Source organism: Lytechinus variegatus, chromosome 1, assembly GCF_018143015.1.
Source record: "Lytechinus variegatus isolate NC3 chromosome 1, Lvar_3.0, whole genome shotgun sequence".
Lineage (NCBI taxonomy): Eukaryota > Metazoa > Echinodermata > Echinoidea > Temnopleuroida > Toxopneustidae > Lytechinus > Lytechinus variegatus.
In genome coordinates, this window is record NC_054740.1 from 88,530,790 (window position 1) to 88,558,496 (window position 27,707).

At 37.1% G+C, this 27,707-nt stretch overlaps 1 protein-coding gene across 1 annotated transcript in view; it reads right to left on the reverse strand.

The window, feature by feature from the left end:
- LOC121432224 overlaps positions 1–27,707 on the reverse strand; it is a 111,181-nt gene that overhangs the window by 75,884 nt on the left and 7,590 nt on the right. The window contains exons 5-20 of the mRNA XM_041630080.1: positions 27,434–27,676; positions 24,839–25,081; positions 24,336–24,578; positions 21,741–21,983; positions 21,238–21,480; positions 18,609–18,851; positions 17,927–18,175; positions 15,052–15,288; positions 13,157–13,411; positions 10,782–11,021; positions 8,226–8,468; positions 7,715–7,957; positions 5,492–5,734; positions 4,800–5,042; positions 2,327–2,569; positions 957–1,205 (exon numbers count right to left, since the gene is read on the reverse strand). Coding sequence (XP_041486014.1) covers positions 957–1,205; positions 2,327–2,569; positions 4,800–5,042; positions 5,492–5,734; positions 7,715–7,957; positions 8,226–8,468; positions 10,782–11,021; positions 13,157–13,411; positions 15,052–15,288; positions 17,927–18,175; positions 18,609–18,851; positions 21,238–21,480; positions 21,741–21,983; positions 24,336–24,578; positions 24,839–25,081; positions 27,434–27,676 — 3,903 coding nt within the window. The remainder of the gene's footprint in view (positions 1–956; positions 1,206–2,326; positions 2,570–4,799; positions 5,043–5,491; positions 5,735–7,714; positions 7,958–8,225; positions 8,469–10,781; positions 11,022–13,156; positions 13,412–15,051; positions 15,289–17,926; positions 18,176–18,608; positions 18,852–21,237; positions 21,481–21,740; positions 21,984–24,335; positions 24,579–24,838; positions 25,082–27,433; positions 27,677–27,707) is intronic.

Below are 27,707 nucleotides of genomic sequence, written 5' to 3' on the forward strand. Positions count from 1 at the left end.
AAACTATATCCTTTGGCCATTAATTCGACGATCGTTGAGCGGGATCTTACGTTTGCACACGTATGCACTTGCAGCGCAGTAACCCACGGAGCTCCGGCCGGTCGGTAACCCGGCACAGGACGAAGCTCCCTGGGTTAGCAGCGAGGTATACTCATGCTCGCGACGTCGCAGCATGCATTGTATTTGCATGTGTTGTCGCTCTAGCTGTGTTTGCACGCGCTTCTGCAATGTGCGCACCATGTGAGATAGGCAAAGTGAAAAACTATGTACAAGAGTGCGTTCAGTTAGTGGAAAAATAATGCTATTTGGGATATCGCGATATCCAGGTGTCCGCACCTTCAGATTGGTCTAACCTTCGCTCCAGCCGTTTTTTTCAATATTATCAATGTAAAAATTAATGAAAATCGGAATTATGGAGTTGATATTTGTAATGCGGAATTGGCAATAAAAAATTTGGATGATTCCGCCAAAATCGGAATGGTTGGTAAGTATGCATCTGTTTTGACATCATGATTACTTGGATATTCACTTACCACTGGTTTTTCACTGTTTATTTTGACGAATATAATCAAAGACAGCAGAAAAAATATATTATCTCCACTGAGTGAGTATCTAGGGTACCAATCTGATCAGGTGGATGTTTCATAAAAATGTACGTAAGATACGAAAGACTTTACGCACGACTGGTAACCCCTTCTTGGGCTAGATGATACATACCTATGTCATTTAGGACATAAGAACATGTTCCAGTCATTCGTGAGTTGTGCGTAATTTTACGAGCAGCTTTACGAAACACCCACCTGGCTGCCCCTCAGATCTCTGCCGTTGAACGTGCGATGGCTGCAAAAAATCTGAATGCGTGTAGAGCCACATGAAAACTACAAGCCTGTATAATAAAATTTCCCTTTTAACAGGCTGTTTTTAGACATGGGAGTAAAGAAAAAGCTAAAACTCACCAGACACGTTGACAAAAAAGGAGCATGATACGCTGTTACCCGATGGATCTGTAGCAGTATACATGACCAATGTTTCGCCAATTGAAAAGTTTCCCGGAGCTAGACCTGCAGTCAAATTGGCTGTAATTGGCCCTGAATTATCTGAAGCTGTTGGAACAGGATAATTGACCTCAGCCACTGGCAATCCAGCAGTGGTATTTACAACAAAATCAGATGATAGACAGCCCATGAGGACAGGATCTTCCATATCTGTTGAAAAATCAAATAATGGTTAATGATATTCAGAAGCAACAAGAGAATCAAAACATAAAAAAGAGCTAAATCTTCACTGAAATACAAAAATATACATCATGGACCCTTAACAAAGACTACTTTTCTTTGATCAGGCATGCACTAATGCATGACAAAGTTTCTTTCTGTTGGAGCATTACCTTTTTCACTTGATGAAATTTATTTTTATTTACATTCTTTAACATAAAATTGTTTATTTCTGTGTATTTTCATGTATTGAACTTGTCTTGAAATATATTTCTTCAAAACCTAAAAACCTTCAATTTATTCAAAAGTTGTATTGCTTCTGTTCAATTACAAAGACCTGTGGCCTTGTTTCATAAAGAGTAACAACTATCATAACTTTATCATTATGGTAACTACCACGGTAACAGGGGTCTGCAGTCAAAGCGAGCTTCAAAATCAAATTATCATTTTGATTTAATTTAGCCCTCAAACCACTCTTTAGTTATTGTGAAAAAGAAAAAATCTAGGTATATGACCTCAGTGACTCTTGAACTTTGACCTCACGATCCCCAAATCTAATCAGAAGATTGTCTCTTCAATGTATATAAATGATCCAAGTTTGAAATTGATTCATTAAGCAGGTCTTCATGAAAACAAGACATTCCAATGAATGTAATAACCCAACTGACCTCATCTCATGACCCCAAATCTGATCAGTTCATCACCACTTCCGCATGTGTAAATTAACTAAGTGTAAAGATCAGCCCTCAAGTGGATCCTTTGTCACCACAAGAATGTTTATTTGGGTAAATAATGACCTCTTTGAACTTTAACCTCATCATGACCCCAAATCTAATCATATTGTCTACCCCATATGTTAACATGTACATAAGCCAAATATGAAGTTGAACCACCAAATGGTTCTTTACAAGTAGTTATCAACAATGTGTATAATGACCTTTTTGACCTTTGACCTTGATTACCCCCCCCCAAAAAAAAGAATAAATAAATAAAAACAATCAGATCACCATCACTACATGCATACAAGCAAAACAGGACAGACAGATATACAGACGACCAGAAGATATTGTGTCCAGTAAACACCTACTGTGGGCGGGGGCCTACAAACTTACCAATTACAGTTATAGGAAAGGAACACATGGCAGTATTCCCAGAAGGATCTGTAGCATTAAATGTGACCACTGTTTCTCCAATGTAAAACATGGCTCCTGAAACATGGGATCCAATTATAGTAACAGCACCAGAGTTGTCTGTGACCATCGGTTCAACAAAGTTTACATTATCAAAGGCCTCACCAGCCAGTGTTACTGATGAGAGTGAGACATAGCATCCAACTATGACGGGGTCTTCATCATCTACACAAAAAGAATGAACGAATGGATGGAATGAGTAGTCTGCAGTCTATTGCATCTCAGAGTGCATTATGATCAGTTATTCTTATATACAACTTTGTAACAAATTATTTTATACGGAGACAAATAAAATGTTTCAATCTTGTCTATCTTACAATCTTTTATGAGCTTTAACACACTATCCACTTACAATCTTTACCCTTAAACCAGTATTCTTGCTCTTAATTCAAACTGGCATCCAGCCATTCTAAATCATGACAATGGTAAATAAGCTTTATTCTAATTTCAAGCAATTATTTATTTGTATTATGGTAAACAGATCATTTTCCTACAGACAGCAAAAATGTAGTGAGTTTGGATGGACTGGGTTTGGATAGACCTTTTCAGGCCAAACACTTCCCCAAGAAAAATACATATGGTACACCATGAAAGCTGAAATTTCTTTAGAGAGATTTTTTTATAAGACCTACTTTATAAATGAATTACCTGGGCTCCACACTAACCCATTTTTTCTACTGGTCCAACCTATTCATGTCGGACCAGTAGATACCCAGTTTTTCAAATTTTTACTGGTCCGAACCTAAAATCTACTGGTCCCAAAAAGTAAAGAAAACATTAAAAAAAGGCGCAAGTTTATTTTTCTAGCCTTTCGTGACCCCCCCCCCCCGTAAAACGAAGGAATGAAGGACAAAAAGAAAGCAAGACAGAAACGAAGAGAGTAAGAAAGAAAGAAGGAAAGAAGGAAGGAAAGTCAGAAAGAAAGGATGGAAGGAAAGAAGTAAGGAAAGAAGGAAGGAAGGAAAGAAGGAAGGAAAGTAAGAAAGAAAGAAAGGATGGAAGGAAGGAAGGAAAGAAAGAAAGGATGGAAGGAAGGAAGGAGGGAGGAAGGGAGGAAAGAAAGAAGGAAGGAAAGTAAGAAAGGATGGAAGGAAAGAAGGAAGGAAAGGAGGGAGGAAGGAAGGAAGGAAGGAAGGAAGGAAAGAAAGAAGGAAGGAAAGAAGGAAGGAAAGTCAGAAAGAAAGGATGGAAGGAAGGAAGAAAAGAAGGAAGGAAGAAAAGAAGGAAGGAAAGAAGGAAGGAAAGAAGGAAGGAAAGAAGGAAGGAAAGAAGGAAGGAAGGAAGGAAGGAAAGAAGGAAGGAAAGAAGGAAGGAAGGAAGGAAAGAAGGAAGGAAGGAAAGAAAGGATGGAAGGAAGGAAGGAAGGAGGAAGGAAGGGAGGAAAGAAGGGAGGAAAGAAGGAAGGAAAGAGGAAGGAAAGTAAGAAAGAAAGAAAGGATGGAAGGAAAGAAGGAAAGAAGGGAGGAAAGGAGGAAGGAAGGAAGGAAAGAAGGAAGGAAAGAAGGAAGGAAAGAAGGAAGGAAGGAAGGAAAGAAATAGAGAAAAAAAAATTAAAAGAAAGATTGAAAAGAAAGAAGGAAAGAAACAGGAAAAAAACAGAGGAAGAAACCTAAAACTATTATCATAAATAATTTATGTTTCTTTTTTGGCTCAATTAAAATAGCTACGAAAGAAAGTCAGAAACCAAGTGTATCAACACACACATAAATGCATATGTGGGGCTAATATGTATTCAGACGATACCACCCGAGACCCGATCTGTTCAAACCAAACAGAAGTGAAAATTTACCCTTTTACTGCTTACAGATGACAGAGTTACTCCAATTTTTAGGAAATATGGACATTATAAGAGCCTTTCATGAGTATGAACCGTGAATTTTGACAGTTCTGTGAGAGATTTCTGCCAGAGTTTAGCCAGGCTTCGTTCGTGCGGCCAGTGGAGAATTCACCATGTGGATTGTGTGGCTGACTACATGTACACTGTATGCATGCTGTATAGTACTCTAGTAACACGTGCGATTCATTCCGTGTGTATTCTGTGTGTGAATTGCAGAATTTAACGGGGGGAAATGGTTTGCTGTGAATTTGACCATTTCTGGAAAAGTTATTGGCCCAACAATGGTTTTTATTACTGGTCATGTAAATCTTGCTATTTTTGGAAAAATTACTGGCCCGACAATGATATTTTTTACTGGTCATGTCGAACCAGTAAATCTTCCAATTTCTGAAAATCTTCTGGCCCAACAGCGATTTTTACCGGTCTGGGACCGTCGGACCGCCGCTAGTGTCGAGCCCTGGAATTACTCATACATGCTCTACCTAGGAGCCCCCCCCCTCCTTCCCATCTATTAGGCTCCTTTGTGAATCACAGTCCCATGGAGATATAAGAACTCACCAGTCACAACTATATTAAAGGTACAGACTTCTGTATTCCCTGCAGTATCTGTTGATGTGTAGTTCACTGTGGTGTTTCCAATAGGAAAGTAATCTCCAGGATTGGCAGTGGATGTCAGTGTCTGGTTACCAGTGTTATCTGTTACTGTAGGTGGTGTCCAGGTTACAACAGCTGTAGCATTACCAATGTCTGTGCCAACATTCTGATCACTGGGACATCCACTGATGACTGGATCTTCGTCATCTGTTAATGCAACAACAACATCATCAAAAAGGCAGAAAAACAATGGAGCTAAAAATCCTTGATACACTCAAATTAGGTACACTATCAAGGTTTTCAATTTCCAATAGAAAAAAAGAGAAGTCTTGACATGATTTGGGAAGAAAGAATAATTGGCCAAACTTTTGTCATCATAGATTAATATCTCACTACTGCATTCAAATAAACATATCTGTAAGTTATGCATGATTTTACTCACAACAGGAACATCATCTAAGATGCTAAATCAGCTACATCTAAAGCCTCATTTGTAAATTCCTATCAACACTAATCTGAATGCAATGTTTATGACATGTCAGTTCAAGTGAAAAGCATGTTGTGAAAACTGCCACTGTTCCTGGATTAGCATCTGATAAATTGAAGGAACTGAAGAGTATCCACAGGTTTGAACATATTTATTCCTTCCAACTTGCCTGTTACAACGACATAGAAGACACAGTTGACCGTATTTCCAGCAGCATCTGTTGATGTGTAGGTCACTGTGTTATTTCCAATAGGAAAGTAATCTCCAGGATTGGCAGTGGATATCAGTGTCTGGTTACCAGAGTTATCTGTTGCTGTAGGTGCTTTCCAGGTTACTACAGCTGTATCATTACCAATGTCTGTGCCAACATTCTGATCACTGGGGCATCTACTGATGACTGGATCTTCATTGTCTGTATTAACATAAACAAAATTTTTTTGACCTCATTGGTGAATTCTAAAGCATTGTTTAGCCAACCCTTTTATTTTAAGTGACAATGAACATTTTACAGAATATGCTTGGCCATCAGAGCCTAGTAATCGAGTCTACACAATTCTTGTCACCAGACTCAAGAGTCAACCAGCGTGTTTCGGAGCCAATTACTCGAGCCTGAAGGATTCACTATACAAGAGAACCGATTCTCTTTTGTAACATAACCTACAAGCCCTGTTGATACTCGTTCAAGACTAAGTTTATAATTCTATGCTCAAAGCATAATGACTAAATTGACCATTGTTAGGAAATGCTATACACTAGGGAGTTTATTGTGCAGTTGGACAGTCCAGACCTGCTAGTATCATGTAGGGACTAAGCAGACTACTCCAAAGTCCAAACAGATATTGGTCCGGCTTCTCTTATCTTCTGACCACATAAATGCCCCCTTCAAGATCTTAGGGTTTAGAAAGAAGCAGAGAGAGAGAGAGAGAGTACTAGAGAGAGGGAAAGAGAAAGATACAGAAAATATTCCTAATCATGAGTGTGTACATTAGGTACATTCACTATATGGAAATAAATAGAGCCTGGTGTGTAATCTGGTAATTCACTAGTGTGTTACATGTAAGTGGCACTGGAGTAGGCTCCTCTAAGAACCGAAGCCTTAGGTCAGAACTGGAGTCAGTTCTGGGAAAGCTGGGACTCACCCCAGCCCATTACAGACAGACACAACGATCTTATGGTGGAATTCCTGAATGTACTTCAACAAAATTGAGTTTTACGATCACGTAGTAAATATAGGCCATAATGTTTCCTAACACTGCACGCAACATATACCAGGCTATAAATGTCTTACAGGGAACTGCTCTCTTCCAAGGAAGTTAATCTCTCTTAGGTTTGATTGGATTTTATAGCCACATAAGCCTGTTCACAGTTATCCATTGTGCAGTAAAGGGTCATTTGAGATACCAAACCATGAAGGTGGTTTTCAAATTCATTGACATACTGTAGGCATTTGTGTATTCCTTTTAGAATATTCTTTTCATCACATCCAAGTTGAAGAATAACAAAGCCTTCAAAATCACTGGTATTTGACATTAGCCCAAACAATAGTCAAATATGCCTAAAGTAGACAAAAAAACAGATTTCCAAACTTTATCCCTGATGTACTATTCTAGTCACCTGGTCAATACAATCTTTTCATTCTTAGAATTTAAATGCTTTAAAAGCTTATGCAACAAAATGTAAGTGCTCATCTTAATGTCAAATAAAAGGTCATTTGAGAAAAGTTGATCATGACCTAACCTAAACTGGCTTATTGTCTCTCACCCACCTGTGACTACATAACATGAAGGTTTCCCAACTACATGCAAATCCCTCACCAAGTTTGATTTCACAAGAGTCTTGGAGGTAATCTTAATGTCTGACTTCAAATAAACTCTGACTTTGAAGTCAGACATTAAGACTACTGCAAAGACTTTCTTGTGAAATCAAACTCGGTTAGGGATTTGGGGAAACCTTCATGTTATGTAGTCACAGATGGCCAAATTCACAATAGTGGTTTTGAAATACATTGGTTGAATCCATGATTCAGGCAGATACCTGTATAAATTACATTCATTTACCATGTATATTGAAATATGTCCAATGCTGATGCACATTTTACCATAGTGCTCCAAATTGACATCTGTTGCCATGGCTGAATAAGCAATTTTATTCATGAGTCTACTGTTTTGAAGTAATGAGTCGACTAACATATAAAATAGCGTTCTCAACCATGGCAACAGGCTTCAATTCGGCACACTGTGACAAAAGTGAACATCAGTATTAGACAAATGATATTATAAATGTAAGTGGTAAATCAGGTGTAGTTTATACAGGATATGCATTTATGAATAAACCAATATCAGCTCTGATTCGCAGGCCTAACTGTCTCCATTAAGGCCAAATGATTACTTACCAGTAACAGATATATAGAAAATACATGTATCTGTATTTCCAGCAGCATCTGTTGATGTGTAATTCACTGTGTTGTTTCCAATAGGAAGGTAATCTCCAGGATTGGCAGTAGATGTCAGTGTCTGAGTACCAGAATTATCTGTTGCTGTAGGTGGTTTCCAGGTTACTAAAGCTGTAGCATTACCACTGTCTGTGTTGACATCTTGATTACTTGGACATCCACTGATAACTGGATTCTCATTGTCTGAGAAGAAAACAAGAAAAGTTCCTCAGTATTTATTCATAATTTCACATTTCTTAAACTATAAAACACAAACTGTTGCTTTCCGAGCAGAAGGCAAAAATGTAACAAAGATTGTGACCTTTTCAATGACAAACATCTGAGGCTGAAATCTATTCTATACTGCATGAATTTTTTGAAGATATCTTTGACATAATGAAATGATTTCAATTATTCAGAAGGTCAGCAGCAATTCCCAATTGATAGAAAAGTTTCTTTCCAGAGTACTTACCAGTAACAGATATATAGAAAGTACATGTATCTGTATTTCCAGCAGCATCTGTTGATGTGTAATTCACTGTGTTGTTTCCAATAGGAAAGTAATCTCCAGGATTGGCAGTAGATGTCAGTCTCTGAGTACCAGAATTATCTGTTGCTGTAGGTGGTGTCCAGGTTACTAAAGCTGTAGCATTACCACTGTCTGTGTTGACATCTTGATTACTTGGACATCCACTGATGACTGGATTCTCATTGTCTGAGAAGAGGACAGAAAATAAATAACTTACTAATTTACTTTACACTACCCCTTTATGGAAAGATATATGCATCCATTCACAAAGTGATAAAGTTTAGAAAATCTAACCCCCAAATAATTGAAATAACAGTTCAATTTTGTGAATTCTCACCTTCTAGCACATTTTTTATCTTATAAAATTTCCTTGGATAATTAAAAATAATAATAATAATAATAATAATAATACATAAGATTTATATAGCGCACTTTCCATCTTGATTAGATGCTCAAGGCGCTTCAGAGCAGAACAACAAAAACTATTTACATATACATGTAATACATGTCTGAACAATAAGTCAATGTCTATAAAAAAACGCTTTTATACAGGTAAGTTTTCAGGTTGCCCTTGAAGGTGGTCGCTGAAGTCTGGGTTTTCAAACTGTTTTCAAAATGTTAACCAACATCAACATCAATTTTTTAAGTAAATCTTTCATCGAGACTTACCATATAACAAGTGGAATGCCTCTGGCCCTCTCACCTGCATCACGCGGTTCAATATAGCAGCAGTGCTGACTTTGAATACTACTCTAACTCGCACAAGATGTCCAGTGATACATGGTTACACTTATGTCCACTTTTTATGAACTAGACCAATAAACTTACGGAGATATGATGTTATTCAACAAAAAACCCCAACATGGCCAAAGTTCATTGACCTTTACATGACCTTTGACCTTGATCATGTGACCTGAAACTCGAACAGGATGTTCAGTGATACTTGATTACTCTTATGTACTAGTTTCATGAATCAGATCCATAAACTTTCAAAGTTATGATGGTAATTCCACAGACACCCCCGATTCGGCCAAAGTTCATTGACCCTAAATGACCTTTGACCTGAATCATGAGACCTGAAACTTGCACAAAATGTTCAGTGATGCTTGATTACTATTATGTCTAAGTTTCATGAATCAGATCCAAAAACTTTCAAAGTTATGATGGGAATTCAACAGATATCCCCAATTCAGCCAAAGTTCATTGACCTTTGACCTTAGTCATGTGACCTGAAACGCGCACAGGATGTTCAGTGATACTTGATTACTCTTGTGTCCAAGTTTAATGAACTAGACCAATGAACTTTCAAAGTTATGATGGTAATTCAACAGACACCCCCGATTCGGCCAAAGTTCATTGACCCTAAATGACCTTTGACCTGAATCATGTGACCTGAAACTTGCACAAAATGTTCAGTGATGCTTGATTACTATTATGTCTAAGTTTCATGAATCAGATCCATAAACTTTCAAAGTTATGATGGGAATTCAACAGATATCCCCATTTCGGCCAAAGTTCATTGACCCTAAATGACCTTTGACCTTGGTCATGTGACGTGAAACTCATGCAGGATGTTCAGTGATACTTGATTAATCTTATGGCCAAGTTTTATTAACTAGGTCCATATACTTTCTAAGTTATGACGTCATTTCAAAAACTTAACCTCAGGTTAAGATTTCGATGTTGATTCCTCCAACATGGTCTAAGTTCATTGACCCTAAATGACCTTTGACCTTGGTCATGTGACATGAAACTCTAATAGGAAATTCAGTAATACTTGATTAACCTTATGGCCAAGTTTTATTAACTAGGTCCATATACTTTCTAAGTTATGACGTCATTTCAAAAACTTAACCTCAGGTTAAGATTTGATGTTGACGCCGCCGCCGTCGGAAAAGCGGCGCCTATAGTCTCACTCTGCTTCGCAGGTGAGACAAAAACAGTATGAATTGAAGTTGAATACAAATTTTCTCATAATATTTTATCCCCGTGCCCTACCATGTGTGCTAGCATAGATGGCAGAATAAGACAAATTGATAGACAGAAAATGATAAAATCAAAAGGATACTTCTTTATGCAGGATTACCAAACCAGAGAAACAAAGAAATAAAATATAAAAGTATTGAAAAATTGCAGAACGAAGACGAGAAACACCTCTCATTCAAGGGCGAAGCTCAGAATTCCGTATTGGATTTAATCCCTGAAGAAATAACTTCCTTTTGGTGTGCACAACCTCTTTGAAACAGATTATGGATTTGGATAAATGAAGCACCTTATCTCAATAAAGTTTGTTCAAAGTAATCAACATTGAAAGTAAACTTTTCTTCATCATGAATAATTTTCCAAGGAAAGTATTGAAAAAAGTAATTTTGGTACTTGTAGACTGACTTGGGTATTTACAAATTTTTAAATTCCCCTTACCAAAAGAATCAGAGACGGTTTTCACACATTTTGTAATTTCAAAATCACAATTTTATATGATATCAAAAATCCACTTACCAGACACAGTTATGGTGAAAACACAAGAAGCAATGTTCCCTGCGTTATCACTTCCATTATAAAACACCTCTGTAACCCCAATGTTGAACTGATCCCCAGATGCATGAGATGATGTAACATTGACACCTACATTGTCTGTGAAACTAGGTGCTGTCCATTTCACAGTAGCATTTGGTTGACCTAAATCTGTTGATACGTTCATGTTGGAGGGACAAGCGGTGAAATCTGGTGGCTGTTCATCTGTTGAAGCAATTAATGGGTATTCAATGGTTTATCATGTCAGGGACACAATTTGTCAAACATGCAATCAATGGGTATTCAATGGTTTTTCATGTCAGGGACACAACTTGGCAAACATGCAAACTATGGGTATTCAATGGTTTATCTTGTCAGGGACACAACTCAGCAAACATACAATCAATGGGTATTCAATGGTTTATCATGTCAGGGACACAACTTAGCAAACATACAATCAAATGGTATTCAATGGTTTATGTTAGGGGTACAGCTTGGCAAACATGCAATCAATGGGTATTTAATGGTTTATCATGTCAGGGACACAACTTGTCAAACATGCAAACTATGGGTATTCAATGGTTTATCTTGTCAGGGACACAACTCAGCAAACATACAATCAATGGGTATTCAATGGTTTATCATGTCAGGGACACAACTTAGCAAACATACAATCAATGGGTATTCAATGGTTTATCATGTCAGGGACACAACTTGGCAAACATGCAATCAATGGGTATTCAATGGTTTATCATGTCAGGGACACAACTTGGCAAACATGCAATCAATGGGTATTCAATGGTTTATCATGTCAGGGACACAACTTGGCAAACATGCAATCAATGGGTATTCAATGGTTTATCATGTCAGGGACACAACTTAGCAAACATACAATCAATGGGTATTCAATGGTTTATGTTAGGGGTACAGCTTGGCAAACATGCAATCAATGGGTATTTAATGGTTTATCATGTCAGGGACACAACTTGTCAAACATGCAAACTATGGGTATTCAATGGTTTATCTTGTCAGGGACACAACTCAGCAAACATACAATCAATGGGTATTCAATGGTTTATCATGTCAGGGACACAACTTAGCAAACATACAATCAATGGGTATTCAATGGTTTATGTTAGGGGTACAGCTTGGCAAACATGCAATCAATGGGTATTTAATGGTTTATCATGTCAGGGTCACAACTTGTCAAACATGCAATCAATGGGTATTCAATGATTTATCATGTCCGGGATACAACTTGGCAAACATACAATCAATGGGTAGTCAATTGTTTAATATGTTAGGGATACAAAATGAGCTTGAAAAAAGGTGATAAGATCAATGGTCATATATCACCTTATGGATCTAAATACAGGAAAAAAGAATTGTTGGTTCTATGTAATCAGGGTGTCCCCACTAGTTTAATACAAACTGCTGTCCTAAGATAAAATCAGTACATTTCTTACAAGAGTGTCATTGGGACGAGCACATACAACGCTTGCCTCTAATGCAGAAAATGGAGTTATTGGTCGAGCAAGAAAAATGGAAGGTGGCGACTTGACCATTGGGCCTAAAAAAATCAATAGAATTCCTGGGATCCATGCTAGTATATACATACCAAATTATATGAGCCTAGGTTAAGTTAAGCTGAAGTTATTGCATTTACAAGGACTTCAGAAGGGTAAGATGAAAACATGTCACTGTGACCTGCCTTTGACCTCAAATCCATATACTTCCTAGGACTGATATTAGTATCATAGACACCACATTATATGCACCCAGGTTAAGTTAAACTGAAGTTATCGCATTTTCACTGACTACAAACAGTTAAGAAGAAAACATGTCACTGTGATCTTGACCTTTGACCTTTTGACTTCAAAATCAATGGGCTTCCTGGGATCCATGCTAGTATCACACACCAATGAGCCTAGGTCAAGTTAAACTGAAGTTATTGTGTTTACAAGGAAAAGTTAACGGACGGATGGACAGACAGACGGACACTTGAGACATCAAGCGTGATACCATAATACATCCCGTCTAGGACAGGCGTACAAAATAAACTACATCAGTTAAAATGGCATAAGGATATAACAACACAAATTGATATAATAGATATGAAAATATTCATCAAGTTGAGTGCATGACAAAAAAGAATTATGAGGAATTAGTAAATTTTGAATGAAGATCAAGTGTCCCTTGATAAAGAAATAGTTAAAGAAGGAAAATATCAGAAAAATTAAGAAACCAGGATATTTTATTTGAATTCAATTCAATTAATTTTTTTTTTCCACTTTAAAAAACAATTTACAAATATCATACAGACATATCAATAATACTAGCGGCACAAAATCTAGACTTACCATTGATTGTTATATCAAAAGTACAATTGCCTGTATTCCCAGAGAGATCAGTAGCTTGGTAAATAACTTTACTTGTGCCTACAAAGAACTGCGATCCTGACGAGTGACTTTCTGAGATTCCTGTGAGATTAACGGCTGCATCCACGTTATCTTGAACTGTTGGTACTACCCAGCTAATGTTTCGGTAGTTTAGATCAGTTAAGGTAGTGTTCACCACATTCGTTGGACATGCCATGTAGTAAGGGGCCTCTTGGTCTTAAAACATGAAAACAAAGAAAAAACACATTCATTCACACTAAAATATGTCGCCCATGGGGGAGGGGAGGCATTTTTTTTTCAAAGACAATTTAAGAAAACTGGAGGGGGCTACATAGGAAAACGAGGTTGAAATAATCGGAGGGGGCTTTTTGGACCCCCTGACATTCTTGTGATAAATCTGTAACACAAAAAAATATTGCACTGTGATGTTTCATGAATATTTATCCTTCCAGTTTAAGAAGAAATAGGTGACACGGGGTATGCGATTCCAGAGAAGAGTACTTCATGTCAGATCCATAAGTGCTCAAAAACATGATTTCATGTACAAATCCAATGCACATTCTCTATGTAGCCGAAACTCATAAATGTATCATTTTTATTTTAACTAATTAAAAGCAATATATTTCATGTTATTTATGACTGAAATAGTATTGCTGACAATTTCCATCGAAAGACCAAAAATATAACAAAAACAAAAAAAATTGATATTGCCATTTTTTAATATATATTTGATAATAATCCTAGGAGTGTTCTGACCAAAATCTGGGCTGTATTTCAAGTTTTAGAACCCAATTATCATTTTATACATAAATTAGCATAGTTAATTAGAAATAGATATGAATAATTTTGGTACAATTAAATCGCTGAGATTGTCATGGATGGCATGGGAGTCAATTTTCGTTGCAATCATGCAATACGCAAAAGAGGTTCCCCCTTTCCTCCCAAACTCCCCTGGCTATGCAATTTCAAGACAGCCCAGGCTATATTGGGTTAAACATTTATTTGAGAATGGGCTTAATATTCCCCCCCCCCCCGAATGGAGAATGATAATGGCAGAAATATACATTTCAAGTAGTGGAGCCCCAAAACAAAGCTTTGTGATATTGATCATAAAGAATGGAACCAGTCCATGATTGAAGACTGGGACCAGGGCCAAGACTTACAAAGAGTTGATCTGATCTACTTCAAATGTATGGAAGTCCATTATTGTCAGATTTTTTTCTACAAGACATTTGCGCAATGTCACTTGTAATGAAAGAGAAGCATTCTCACTTTTCAAGAAAACAATGCATGTTAAAGGTAAATGCTAGTTTTGGTAACGATGTCAAAATGAGTTCGTACATAATCCAATGAAATGACCACCAAAGTGTCTATTTGTATAAATAAAACACATGTGCCAAAGGATTCTGGAAGAAATTGTGTAATTGCTGAGAAATCAGCAAATAAGCACAGGATTCGGGTAGGGCGTCGGGCCCGACGCTCTAAGCAATACATTATACATTGTCCCACGTGCGCTTATCTGTGTTGGGAATCTTCGGTGTGAATATTTTTCAGCGTAGATTTCAAGATTCACAAAGTTCAGTAAATGTAACTGTACCAGATTTAGATCCTCGATGATATACTGACAATTAAGCCTTGTTTTACAGACTTTCTCATGAAAACAGTGTTTACTGCAACTACTGGAATTTCTCTTTAAATAGACATTAAATCTAGAAAATATGTTGAACAAACATGCATTTTATATGTTGACGTTGCTGGCTTTCCATACTTGTGGTTGATCAGATCAATTGCTGCTCTTTTAAAGAGGGGTTATTGGATAGGTTACAAGTATAGATGTAATCTAGAAAAAGACCTACCTTCTATTGTGAAGGTGAATACACACATTGCTGTATTTCCAGATGAATCTACAGCGTTATAAGTGACAGTCGTACTGCCAAGAGGAAATACATACGAAGTGTTGTAGTCTGAAGTCAGAGTAACTGCATCATTATCAGTAACAGAAACAGTCCAGTTTAGGTTAGCGGTGTCTCCTCTAAAGTCTGTCCCAAAAGTTTCATTTGATGGACAGGCAGAGAAAATGGGATTTTCAACATCTGAAATAGAGCCAGGGCAGAGATTGACAACAACACTGACAATAAGAATTCAAAGCCACTTATTAATTGTTTGAGAAAATATGACACAAATTACACAATACAGTAAACAAGATTTACATGTATTCAAATATTCAACAGATTAAAATCAAATCAGTTCTAAAATGAGAAATCAATGATGATAATTTCAAAATCAAAGTTTGACGGAAGAAGTGTCACAAGTCGTTTTTTTATTGTTGTATACTATATTTTCTTTCTTTTGCCTAACTTTCCCAATATTTCATTCTGCTAATCAACGATTTAGGGCTATTTTAAATACAAATATTTTCACAGGGAGTTGTCCTCGTTTTCTTTTTAGTGCTCATCGCTATGGTAATTATGTTTTTTTGGCATACATGTAGGTGCCACACCTGAGCTGACAGGCCGGGCATGGTGCATTGATTAGTAGTGTACAAGCAAGAAATATGTTTTCCTTTTTTTCCCTTTCATTCATCTGGGTTTCCTGCCAGTCGCCATTTTGATATTTCATGATTTACTTCATCTTCAACATTTAAGTCAGCAAATCTTCCTCACTTTTATGAGGTCATCAACTATTTGGATAAAGATTGTATTAATTTATCAGAAGAGTAGAGGAGTTGTCCTTTTGATGTATTTGAAATCACTTTGGTGGTAAGAATCAATTATTGAATTATTTCTAAATTGGGCATAATACAGATTTTAACTGAAAATTAGGTGAGGTTGTAATTAATTATTGAACTTTTAAGGAATGATTACACAAGGCGATAAAAATATTTATCTTGTAAAAAATTTATCATTAATCACTGACTGATAATTATTGTAAATGTCCTAAAGAGTATATATGAAAATATCCATCATATTTCAAGGGCCCCATACAACTGTGAGCTGTCAATCATGTGTCCTGTATATGCATGATTGAGGGTGATTGAGTGTGTTTTATTGAGTCAGTAAATGCTCCAAGTTCTCTTTAATTCAAAGCAATCATTTTTTAAAATACACCTGAATATTCAAAAGTTTGATTACATGTAGGTTTATAAAACTATAGGAATCAATCAATATTGATTTTCTGACATCTCAATGTTTGTATAAAGATTGAAACTAATTATATCAATTTTTGTGTAAACTGATATTGGCTTAATACATTTTTGTTTATTGGAACTGGAAGTTGCCCATTAATAAAATCATTCATAAATTTTACTCAAAGTGTGAGGGCTTTGATGTACTGAGTATCCATATACAAGTCTATCACTCTTTTCTTTCCGGAACCAAAAATACATGTAGGGCCATGAAAGTATCCGTACAAAGGAAAAAGAGAACATTCTTGATCAATTTACAAGATGGTATATTAATTGTTTCTTGATCAGCTTTTGGTTCATAACAAAAAGCCAATGCAGAATCGGCTTTTGGTTTATCTTGCACTGCGTTCACACGATGTTACAGCTTGCGGTTCAGAACCGCGAGCCGATGCAAAAACCTGAAATGATATGCACACCAACAATATACGTCATAATAAATACAACGCTGGATCCGTGCGATTACAATTACTTCACAATGTTAAAGTAAATGAAATGCACACCAACTGCCGATGCAGAATCGACTTTCTGTTTACACGTAGTAAAAAAGCCGATTCTGCATCGGCTCGCGGTTCTGATCCTACTACGTTGGTGGTGCAAAATTGCTGGTTCTGAACTGCGAGCCGATGCAAGTTACCGGGTGTTTACACGCTATGAAAAAGCCGATGCTGCATCGGTTCGCGGTTCAAAAACCGCAAACCGATGCAAAAGCTCACTACGCGAATCCTGTGTTTAAAAAATACCCCACCAGCTTATAACACAGGAGTCCATTGCCCTGCGTGTTGTGTCAATGGGAGATCAGGTGGGGTATTTGAAACCCCAATTTCAGATTTTGGGAGAGCTCTCATTTAAACTGGGGTGGGGTTCATCTGACTGCTGATAATGCCTTGCGTGTTAGTCAATGGGATCTCAAGTGGGGTATTGACACCCCAATTTCAGTTTTTTGGGAAAGTTGCATTTCTCGGCGTTTAAACTGGGGTGGGGTCGATTTAGTGACTGCTGCTGATGACGATAACACCGATGCCTGCCACCACAACAGGCTGATGAACAGCATGGAGTGGGATTACAGCTGTCCTTGTTACGTAATAGTATAAACAAACTCTTCAGAGCTTCCTGGCTGACATTAATCTTGAAAGAATGAATTTGTATTCTTTTTGTTTTAGGACATTAGCATATCTAAAAACGATTCGGAATTTAGATGAAGATCTACATGAAATTTTGAACGATGCAAAATGACCCACAATTGCCGAAATAAAAATAAGTTTAAAAAAATCACCCTCTCTCTCTCTCTCTTGCTCTCTCTCTCTGCCAGGCCTTATGAAGGTCACTTCTCCTTGGGGGAAGGTGGATTATCTGGGAGAAAGCGTGGTTGTTTACTTAGGGATAACCATTCCTTGTTGATATCGGGATGGGGGGGCGAGTGAAAGTAGCTTGGAATTTGAAATTGGGGTGTCAGATGAGATCCATTTTTAAACACAAATTTTCGTAATGCTGATTAAGTGTAAACACATATAAAATGAGAGAAAGAGAAAAGTACAGGTCAGACTTACCAGACACGTTGACAAAAAAGGAGCATGATACGCTGTTACCCGATGGATCTGTAGCAGTATACATGACCAATGTTTCACCAAGTGAAAAGTTTCCCGGAGCTAGACCTGCAGTCAAATTGGCTGTAATTGGCCCTGAATTATCTGAAGCTGTTGGAACAGGATAATTGACCTCAGCCACTGGCAATCCAGCAGTGGTATTTACAACAAAATCGGATGATGGACAGCCCATAAGGATAGGATCTTCCACATCTGTTTAAGAATAGGAAATGCTTCTCAATTAATATTCCTTACATCAAGTAACCACGAGGATATACAAAATCCATGCCACACATTGAAAAAAAATTTCTCCCAAAAAAATTTCTGAGGCATAGAAAAAACAAAAAAAGCCAATAAAGTGAGCTATTTCTAGAATGCTCCAAGAAAGTGGAGAGGGTGCATACATTGTGTACTGACAAGCCAGAATCCCGGGATAAAAATAATATCCGACAACAGCCTACAGATTTTGTCAGTGTCCCCGGAAGATAAAAGATTTAGTCAGCGATTGATCACGCAGCAGATTTCTATGATTGATTGCATAGATTGTGTATGTCGTAAAAATCAGTCCCATTCTTTGCTGTCACATGAGCTAGGGTCCTGATGCATCATTGAAACACCATAGTTCTATCACAGTTTTACGACTCACCCAATACTTCAATCGTAATCGTGCACATGTCAGTATTGCCAGCATCATCTTGGGCTGTGTACGTGACCATAGTTTCACCTATAGGAAACTGGTCACCTGAAGTGCTGGTTCCTGTTACATTAACTGATCCAGAGTTGTCTGTTGCTCTTGGGTCAACCCAAAACACCAGAGAAAATGCCACACTTGGAAGGGTGTTTTGAGAAAGAAATACGATGCATCCGGTCAAAATTGGGGCTTCATTATCTATAGCAAACAAAAAGAAAAATCAACAAGCATAAGCAATTAATGATTGCATTAATATTGTCTTTTTCCTCATTGGAAGGTGTTTCACTATTGCTTTTATTTTGACATAATAAAAAGATTGCCAACACAATGACATCATTTTCATCATCATCATCTTCATCATAAAAATCATTACTATATCATTATTATTAATATCATCTTCATGGACATTCCTTATACTGTATAAGCTGTTATTTTTGCGGGGTTTTATTATTCTCGGAATTGCCAATCGAACGCGAATTTAACAACAGACGAAAATATTGACACATTTATTAGTCAGTGCCAATCCCCAACAGCAAAGTTTTGCTATTGACAACATCCTCTGTAGTGAAGCAATTGAAATATGCACCTCTAGATGTACAAAAATTAAGGTTTAAAAAGTACAATTTAATAGCTAGAATTTCACTCTATTAATTTATCAAACAATATAACAGCCTAAACTATTTTCTTATGTAATTTTTATCAATATCTATTCACTCACTGTAATATTACAATGCATTTTCCATGAAATAATTCCATGAAATAATTTGACTTTATTGTCATATTGACTACATCCACACACACTTATTGGCAGCTATTTGCATACTCATTAATATTCAAAAGTCACATGACAAAAGGGGGTTAGGCTTCTGTTCACAAATTCAATATTTTTGCACTTTTACCAACTTTTTGAGAAATGAATCTAACATAACACAAATTCAAAAGATCGCTTAACCCTATGGATTACAGATCAAACTGTGACATGATGAATTTTTAGATCTAAAGGTAAAAAAAGTGGATTTGAAGCCACCTTTTTCCACTTTTGTAACTGTTTTTACAGGGACAAATTTATTTACAAAAGATACATCAGATCAGCATGAACAGATGGCATTGAATCAATTATGATACAACACCTAACAAAATAGCTCTTCAGTTCGTATTAGTTTTAGTAATCAATATTTGGAATTCCTCAATTCTACCCTCAAATTGGCATAATTCTACCCTCAAATTGGCATAATTCTACCCACAAAGGTCTTATTAGATCCATACTAAACTACGGATGTGAGTTATATGACTCAGCTAGCATTTTGCTAAAACAAGAAATAGATTAGTCACTGAAAATAATAACTGGTGCAGTATATAACCCTGCTCTTGAAGCACTGCAGGTAGAATGTGGTGAAAGACCTTTACAACTAAGAGAACTGTCTGTTGACAAATACATGTTTTATCTTTTAACAAATAGAGATGCTCATTATCCTAATTTAGAAATTATCGAACCTTCTTGGTATATTGATCAATTTACTTGGAAATCAGGTCGTTGACCATTTGTGGTTAGTGCATGTAAGCCAAATTTAAACACGTTTACGATCGTGGTTCTGTTTATGCTTCCCCAGAGAGCCTGATTCTGGTCAAACGACGTTTACAAACGCACCTTTTTGTGAGTTTACGATCGGTGTTTTGAAACAGCATTTAAATGAAAGTAAGCATGGACGCAACCGTGTTTTGGACTAATCACATTTGGAAACGCTGATTCTGGCCTGAAAAGTGGAAGCATAAACACAGCCTTAGTTGATTAAAATAAATGAAAAAAAAATTGAGAGCAAGTTGAACAAAAAAGAATGGAAGTGACCTCATATCATTTGACCTTTTAATCCCTAGATGACCTTTGATCCCGTCATCCTCATGGAAATACACTCGGTAATTACGTAAGGACCCAAGAAACCCAATTATTTCAGCAATTCCTAATTGATAGAAAAGGTACTTTTCAGAGTTTAAATTTCTTGCAAGTACAAGAGACACATTTTTGTCTCACCTGCGAAGCAGAGTGAGACTATAAGCGCTGCTTTTCCCACGGCGGCGGCGTCAACACCAAATCTTAACCCAAGGTTAAGTTTTTGAAATGACAGCATAACTTAGGGAGTAAATGGACCTAGTTCATGAAACTTGGACATAAGGTTGATCAAGTACTACTGAACATCCTGCCTGAGTTTTGAGTCACATGACCAAGGTCAGAGGTCATTTAGGGTCAATGAACTTAGACCATGTTGGGGAATCAACATCAAAATCTTAACCAAATTGGGGGGTATTTGTTGAATTACCATCATAACTTGAAGTTTATGAATCTGATTCATGAAATCCGCCAACCCTGTTTCACATTATGTAAACACTAACTGTTGCTTTCCAAAGAGAAGGCAAAAGAGTGACTAAAATTGTGACCTTGTCAATTACAAACATCTGAGGCTGAAATCTAGTTTCACACTGCATGAACTTCTTGAAGATATCTTTGACAAAATGAAATGATTTCATTTATTCAGAGGGTCAGCAGCAATTCCCAATTGATAGCAAAGTTTCTTTCAAGAACATTTACCAGTAACAGATATGTAGAAAATACATGTATCTGTATTTCCAGCAGCATCTGTTGATGTGTAATTCACTGTGTTGTTTCCAATAGGAAGGTAATCTCCAGGATTGGCAGTAGATGTCAGTGTCTGAGTACCAGAATTATCTGTTCCCTTAGGTGGTGTCCAGGTTACTAAAGCTGTAGCATTACCAATGTCTGTGGTGACATCTTGATTACTTGGACATCCACTGATGACTGGATTCTCATTGTCTGGGAAGAAAACAAGAAAAATTCCTCAGTATCTATTCTTAATTTCATATTATATAAACACTAACTGTTGCTTTCCGAAGAGAAGGCAAAGACTGACTAAAATTGTGAACTTGTCAATGACAAACATCTCAGGCTGTAATCTAGTTTCATACTGCATGAATATCTTGAAGATATCTTTGACAAAATGAAATGATTTCATTTATTCAGAGGGTCTGCAACAGTTCCCAATTGATAAAAAAGTTTCTTTCAAGAACACTTACCAGTAACAGATATGTAGAAAGTACATATTCCTGTATTTCCAGCAGCATCTGTTGATGTGTAATTCACTGTGTTGTTTCCAATGGGGAAGTAATCTCCAGGATTGGCAGTGGATGTCAGTCTCTGAGTACCAGAATTATCTGTTCCCTTAGGTGGTGTCCAGGTTACTAAAGCTGTAGCATTACCACTGTCTGTGTTGACATCTTGATTACTTGGACATCCAGTGATAACTGGATTCTCATTGTCTGAGAAGATAACAAGAAAAGTTCTTCAATATTTATTCTAAATTTCATCTTTCGTAAGCTACCGAATGATTAAAAAAAACTTGACATCTCACAAATCTCCACAAATCACAAACTTAAGGAAAATGTGTCATAAATACATAATCATTATAGATGTCTGGGAAGAGTATTCTTTTCCAAATAATCTGAAACAATATTCATTCTCTAAGTCTTCACTCTTGGGTAATCAGTAGTTATTTATTGCAGTGATGTATATTTGGACTTGTGCCAAAGTAAGGCAAGATTGCAATGAATGAATCCAGATGGTAAATTGATGATGTCAAAATCCTACATGAGTTAGCAAACGTATTTGCTAATCCCTTTTTCAATGAAATTAACTTGAGAATTGATGTAGTCCAATCTTTCTTATCCAGCCTCCCCTTATCCAGATCTTTCTATATCTTGCTGAGATTTTTTTTTCCAATCTAGTGCGTGGGGAAATAAGATTTCAATCTAAAATAAAACTTCCTATGCTAACTCACTTCCTTTGCATACATTTACCAATACAGTCTACCTACAACCATACTATTTTTATCCAAATTACTGAAAGAACTTGAACAGGATAATTTTCCGGTAAATCAGGGCTGCACAGCGCATCTATCATGTTCTCTTTTTTTGCAGGGGGGGGGGAATGGGGGAAACAACACATATCTTGCTAGCTAGGTTCCTCTTGCATAATGGACAGCACCAGCTATCATGTTTGAGCCTACAGTTAGTATAACAATGGCCGACTTCGCAAAGCTGCGATCCAACTTTTTAAACTTAGTTTTATCAAGTCATTCTCTCTTTTGATGTACATGTATGTTTGATGTATTCCTAAATCATATCAGCAGGTTATCCAAAAGTTTTAGCAACTGCCTTATTATTCTTATGAAAACACAGTCATGTGATAATTCCCAAGGATCATTTGTACCAAGTGTACACAGAATTGATAAAGAAAATAAACCCTACATGACCTGTGACCCACCATCCTTAACAATACACATGCTATATTACCCAAGGTTCTTTTGAACTTAGGGTGTGTCTATGCTTCCATTGCGAGGACAGAATCAGCGATTTCAAACGTCGATTCAAAACGCCGATCGTAAACGTGGTTCTGGGAGTGCTATTTATGCTTCACTTTTCAGAGCAAATAACGATCTCCAGCTGGCTTCGCATCGTAAAGCGAGGTCAAATTGGGCGCGCCTTTTTTTTTAAAGTTTTTTTCCCGATTGTTGTTATTACGTAGAGACATGGAGCAATACGACTGTTATTGCCCGCGGATTTCATCTCACCGGAAGCATGTACCAAATGACGTCATTTAAACACGTTTAGAATCGTGGTTCTGTTTATGCTTCCCCAGAGAGCCTGATTCTGGTCAAACGACGTTTACAAATGCACCTTTCTGTGAGTTTACGATCGGTGTTTTGAAACAGCATTTAAATGAAAGTAAGCATGGACGCAACCGTGTTTTGGACTAATCACGTTTGGAAACGCTGATTCTGGCCTGAAAAGTGGAAGCATAAACACAGCCTTAGTTGATTAAAATAAATGAAAAAAAAATTGAGAGCAAGTTGAACAAAAAAGAATGGAAGTGACCTCATATCATTTGACCTTTTAATCCCTAGATGACCTTTGATCCCGTCATCCTCATGGAAATACACTCGGTAATTACGTAAGGACCCAAGAAACCCAATTATTTCAGCAATTCCTAATTGATAGAAAAGGTACTTTTCAGAGTTTAAATTTCTTGCAAGTACAAGAGACACATTTTTGTCTCACCTGCGAAGCAGAGTGAGACTATAAGCGCTGCTTTTCCCACGGCGGCGGCGTCAACACCAAATCTTAACCCAAGGTTAAGTTTTTGAAATGACAGCATAACTTAGGGAGTAAATGGACCTAGTTCATGAAACTTGGACATAAGGTTGATCAAGTACTACTGAACATCCTGCCTGAGTTTTGAGTCACATGACCAAGGTCAGAGGTCATTTAGGGTCAATGAACTTAGACCATGTTGGGGAATCAACATCAAAATCTTAACCAAATTGGGGGGTATTTGTTGAATTACCATCATAACTTGAAGTTTATGAATCTGATTCATGAAATCCGCCAACCCTGTTTCACATTATGTAAACACTAACTGTTGCTTTCCAAAGAGAAGGCAAAAGAGTGACTAAAATTGTGACCTTGTCAATTACAAACATCTGAGGCTGAAATCTAGTTTCACACTGCATGAACTTCTTGAAGATATCTTTGACAAAATGAAATGATTTCATTTATTCAGAGGGTCAGCAGCAATTCCCAATTGATAGCAAAGTTTCTTTCAAGAACATTTACCAGTAACAGATATGTAGAAAATACATGTATCTGTATTTCCAGCAGCATCTGTTGATGTGTAATTCACTGTGTTGTTTCCAATAGGAAGGTAATCTCCAGGATTGGCAGTAGATGTCAGTGTCTGAGTACCAGAATTATCTGTTCCCTTAGGTGGTGTCCAGGTTACTAAAGCTGTAGCATTACCAATGTCTGTGGTGACATCTTGATTACTTGGACATCCACTGATGACTGGATTCTCATTGTCTGGGAAGAAAACAAGAAAAATTCCTCAGTATCTATTCTTAATTTCATATTATATAAACACTAACTGTTGCTTTCCGAAGAGAAGGCAAAGACTGACTAAAATTGTGAACTTGTCAATGACAAACATCTCAGGCTGTAATCTAGTTTCATACTGCATGAATATCTTGAAGATATCTTTGACAAAATGAAATGATTTCATTTATTCAGAGGGTCTGCAACAGTTCCCAATTGATAAAAAAGTTTCTTTCAAGAACACTTACCAGTAACAGATATGTAGAAAGTACATATTCCTGTATTTCCAGCAGCATCTGTTGATGTGTAATTCACTGTGTTGTTTCCAATGGGGAAGTAATCTCCAGGATTGGCAGTGGATGTCAGTCTCTGAGTACCAGAATTATCTGTTCCCTTAGGTGGTGTCCAGGTTACTAAAGCTGTAGCATTACCACTGTCTGTGTTGACATCTTGATTACTTGGACATCCAGTGATAACTGGATTCTCATTGTCTGAGAAGATAACAAGAAAAGTTCTTCAATATTTATTCTAAATTTCATCTTTCGTAAGCTACCGAATGATTAAAAAAACTTGACATCTCACAAATCTCCACAAATCACAAACTTAAGGAAAATGTGTCATAAATACATAATCATTATAGATGTCTGGGAAGAGTATTCTTTTCCAAATAATCTGAAACAATATTCATTCTCTAAGTCTTCACTCTTGGGTAATCAGTAGTTATTTATTGCAGTGATGTATATTTGGACTTGTGCCAAAGTAAGGCAAGATTGCAATGAATGAATCCAGATGGTAAATTGATGATGTCAAAATCCTACATGAGTTAGCAAACGTATTTGCTAATCCCTTTTTCAATGAAATTAACTTGAGAATTGATGTAGTCCAATCTTTCTTATCCAGCCTCCCCTTATCCAGATCTTTCTATATCTTGCTGAGATTTTTTTTTCCAATCTAGTGCGTGGGGAAATAAGATTTCAATCTAAAATAAAACTTCCTATGCTAACTCACTTCCTTTGCATACATTTACCAATACAGTCTACCTACAACCATACTATTTTTATCCAAATTACTGAAAGAACTTGAACAGGATAATTTTCCGGTAAATCAGGGCTGCACAGCGCATCTATCATGTTCTCTTTTTTTGCAGGGGGGGGGGGAATGGGGGAAACAACACATATCTTGCTAGCTAGGTTCCTCTTGCATAATGGACAGCACCAGCTATCATGTTTGAGCCTACAGTTAGTATAACAATGGCCGACTTCGCAAAGCTGCGATCCAACTTTTTAAACTTAGTTTTATCAAGTCATTCTCTCTTTTGATGTACATGTATGTTTGATGTATTCCTAAATCATATCAGCAGGTTATCCAAAAGTTTTAGCAACTGCCTTATTATTCTTATGAAAACACAGTCATGTGATAATTCCCAAGGATCATTTGTACCAAGTGTACACAGAATTGATAAAGAAAATAAACCCTACATGACCTGTGACCCACCATCCTTAACAATACACATGCTATATTACCCAAGGTTCTTTTGAACTTAGGGTGTGTCTATGCTTCCATTGCGAGGACAGAATCAGCGATTTCAAACGTCGATTCAAAACGCCGATCGTAAACGTGGTTCTGGGAGTGCTATTTATGCTTCACTTTTCAGAGCAAATAACGATCTCCAGCTGGCTTCGCATCGTAAAGCGAGGTCAAATTGGGCGCGCCTTTTTTTTTAAAGTTTTTTTCCCGATTGTTGTTATTACGTAGAGACATGGAGCAATACGACTGTTATTGCCCGCGGATTTCATCTCACCGGAAGCATGTACCAAATGACGTCATTTAAACACGTTTAGAATCGTGGTTCTGTTTATGCTTCCCCAGAGAGCCTGATTCTGGTCAAACGACGTTTACAAATGCACCTTTTTGTGAGTTTACGATCGGTGTTTTGAAACAGCATTTAAATGAAAGTAAGCATGGACGCAACCGTGTTTTGGACTAATCACGTTTGGAAACGCTGATTCTGGCCTGAAAAGTGGAAGCATAAACACAGCCTTAGTTGATTAAAATAAATGAAAAAAAAATTGAGAGCAAGTTGAACAAAAAAGAATGGAAGTGACCTCATATCATTTGACCTTTTAATCCCTAGATGACCTTTGATCCCGTCATCCTCATGGAAATACACTCGGTAATTACGTAAGGACCCAAGAAACCCAATTATTTCAGCAATTCCTAATTGATAGAAAAGGTACTTTTCAGAGTTTAAATTTCTTGCAAGTACAAGAGACACATTTTTGTCTCACCTGCGAAGCAGAGTGAGACTATAAGCGCTGCTTTTCCCACGGCGGCGGCGTCAACACCAAATCTTAACCCAAGGTTAAGTTTTTGAAATGACAGCATAACTTAGGGAGTAAATGGACCTAGTTCATGAAACTTGGACATAAGGTTGATCAAGTACTACTGAACATCCTGCCTGAGTTTTGAGTCACATGACCAAGGTCAGAGGTCATTTAGGGTCAATGAACTTAGACCATGTTGGGGAATCAACATCAAAATCTTAACCAAATTGGGGGGTATTTGTTGAATTACCATCATAACTTGAAGTTTATGAATCTGATTCATGAAATCCGCCAACCCTGTTTCACATTATGTAAACACTAACTGTTGCTTTCCAAAGAGAAGGCAAAAGAGTGACTAAAATTGTGACCTTGTCAATTACAAACATCTGAGGCTGAAATCTAGTTTCACACTGCATGAACTTCTTGAAGATATCTTTGACAAAATGAAATGATTTCATTTATTCAGAGGGTCAGCAGCAATTCCCAATTGATAGCAAAGTTTCTTTCAAGAACATTTACCAGTAACAGATATGTAGAAAATACATGTATCTGTATTTCCAGCAGCATCTGTTGATGTGTAATTCACTGTGTTGTTTCCAATAGGAAGGTAATCTCCAGGATTGGCAGTAGATGTCAGTGTCTGAGTACCAGAATTATCTGTTCCCTTAGGTGGTGTCCAGGTTACTAAAGCTGTAGCATTACCAATGTCTGTGGTGACATCTTGATTACTTGGACATCCACTGATGACTGGATTCTCATTGTCTGGGAAGAAAACAAGAAAAATTCCTCAGTA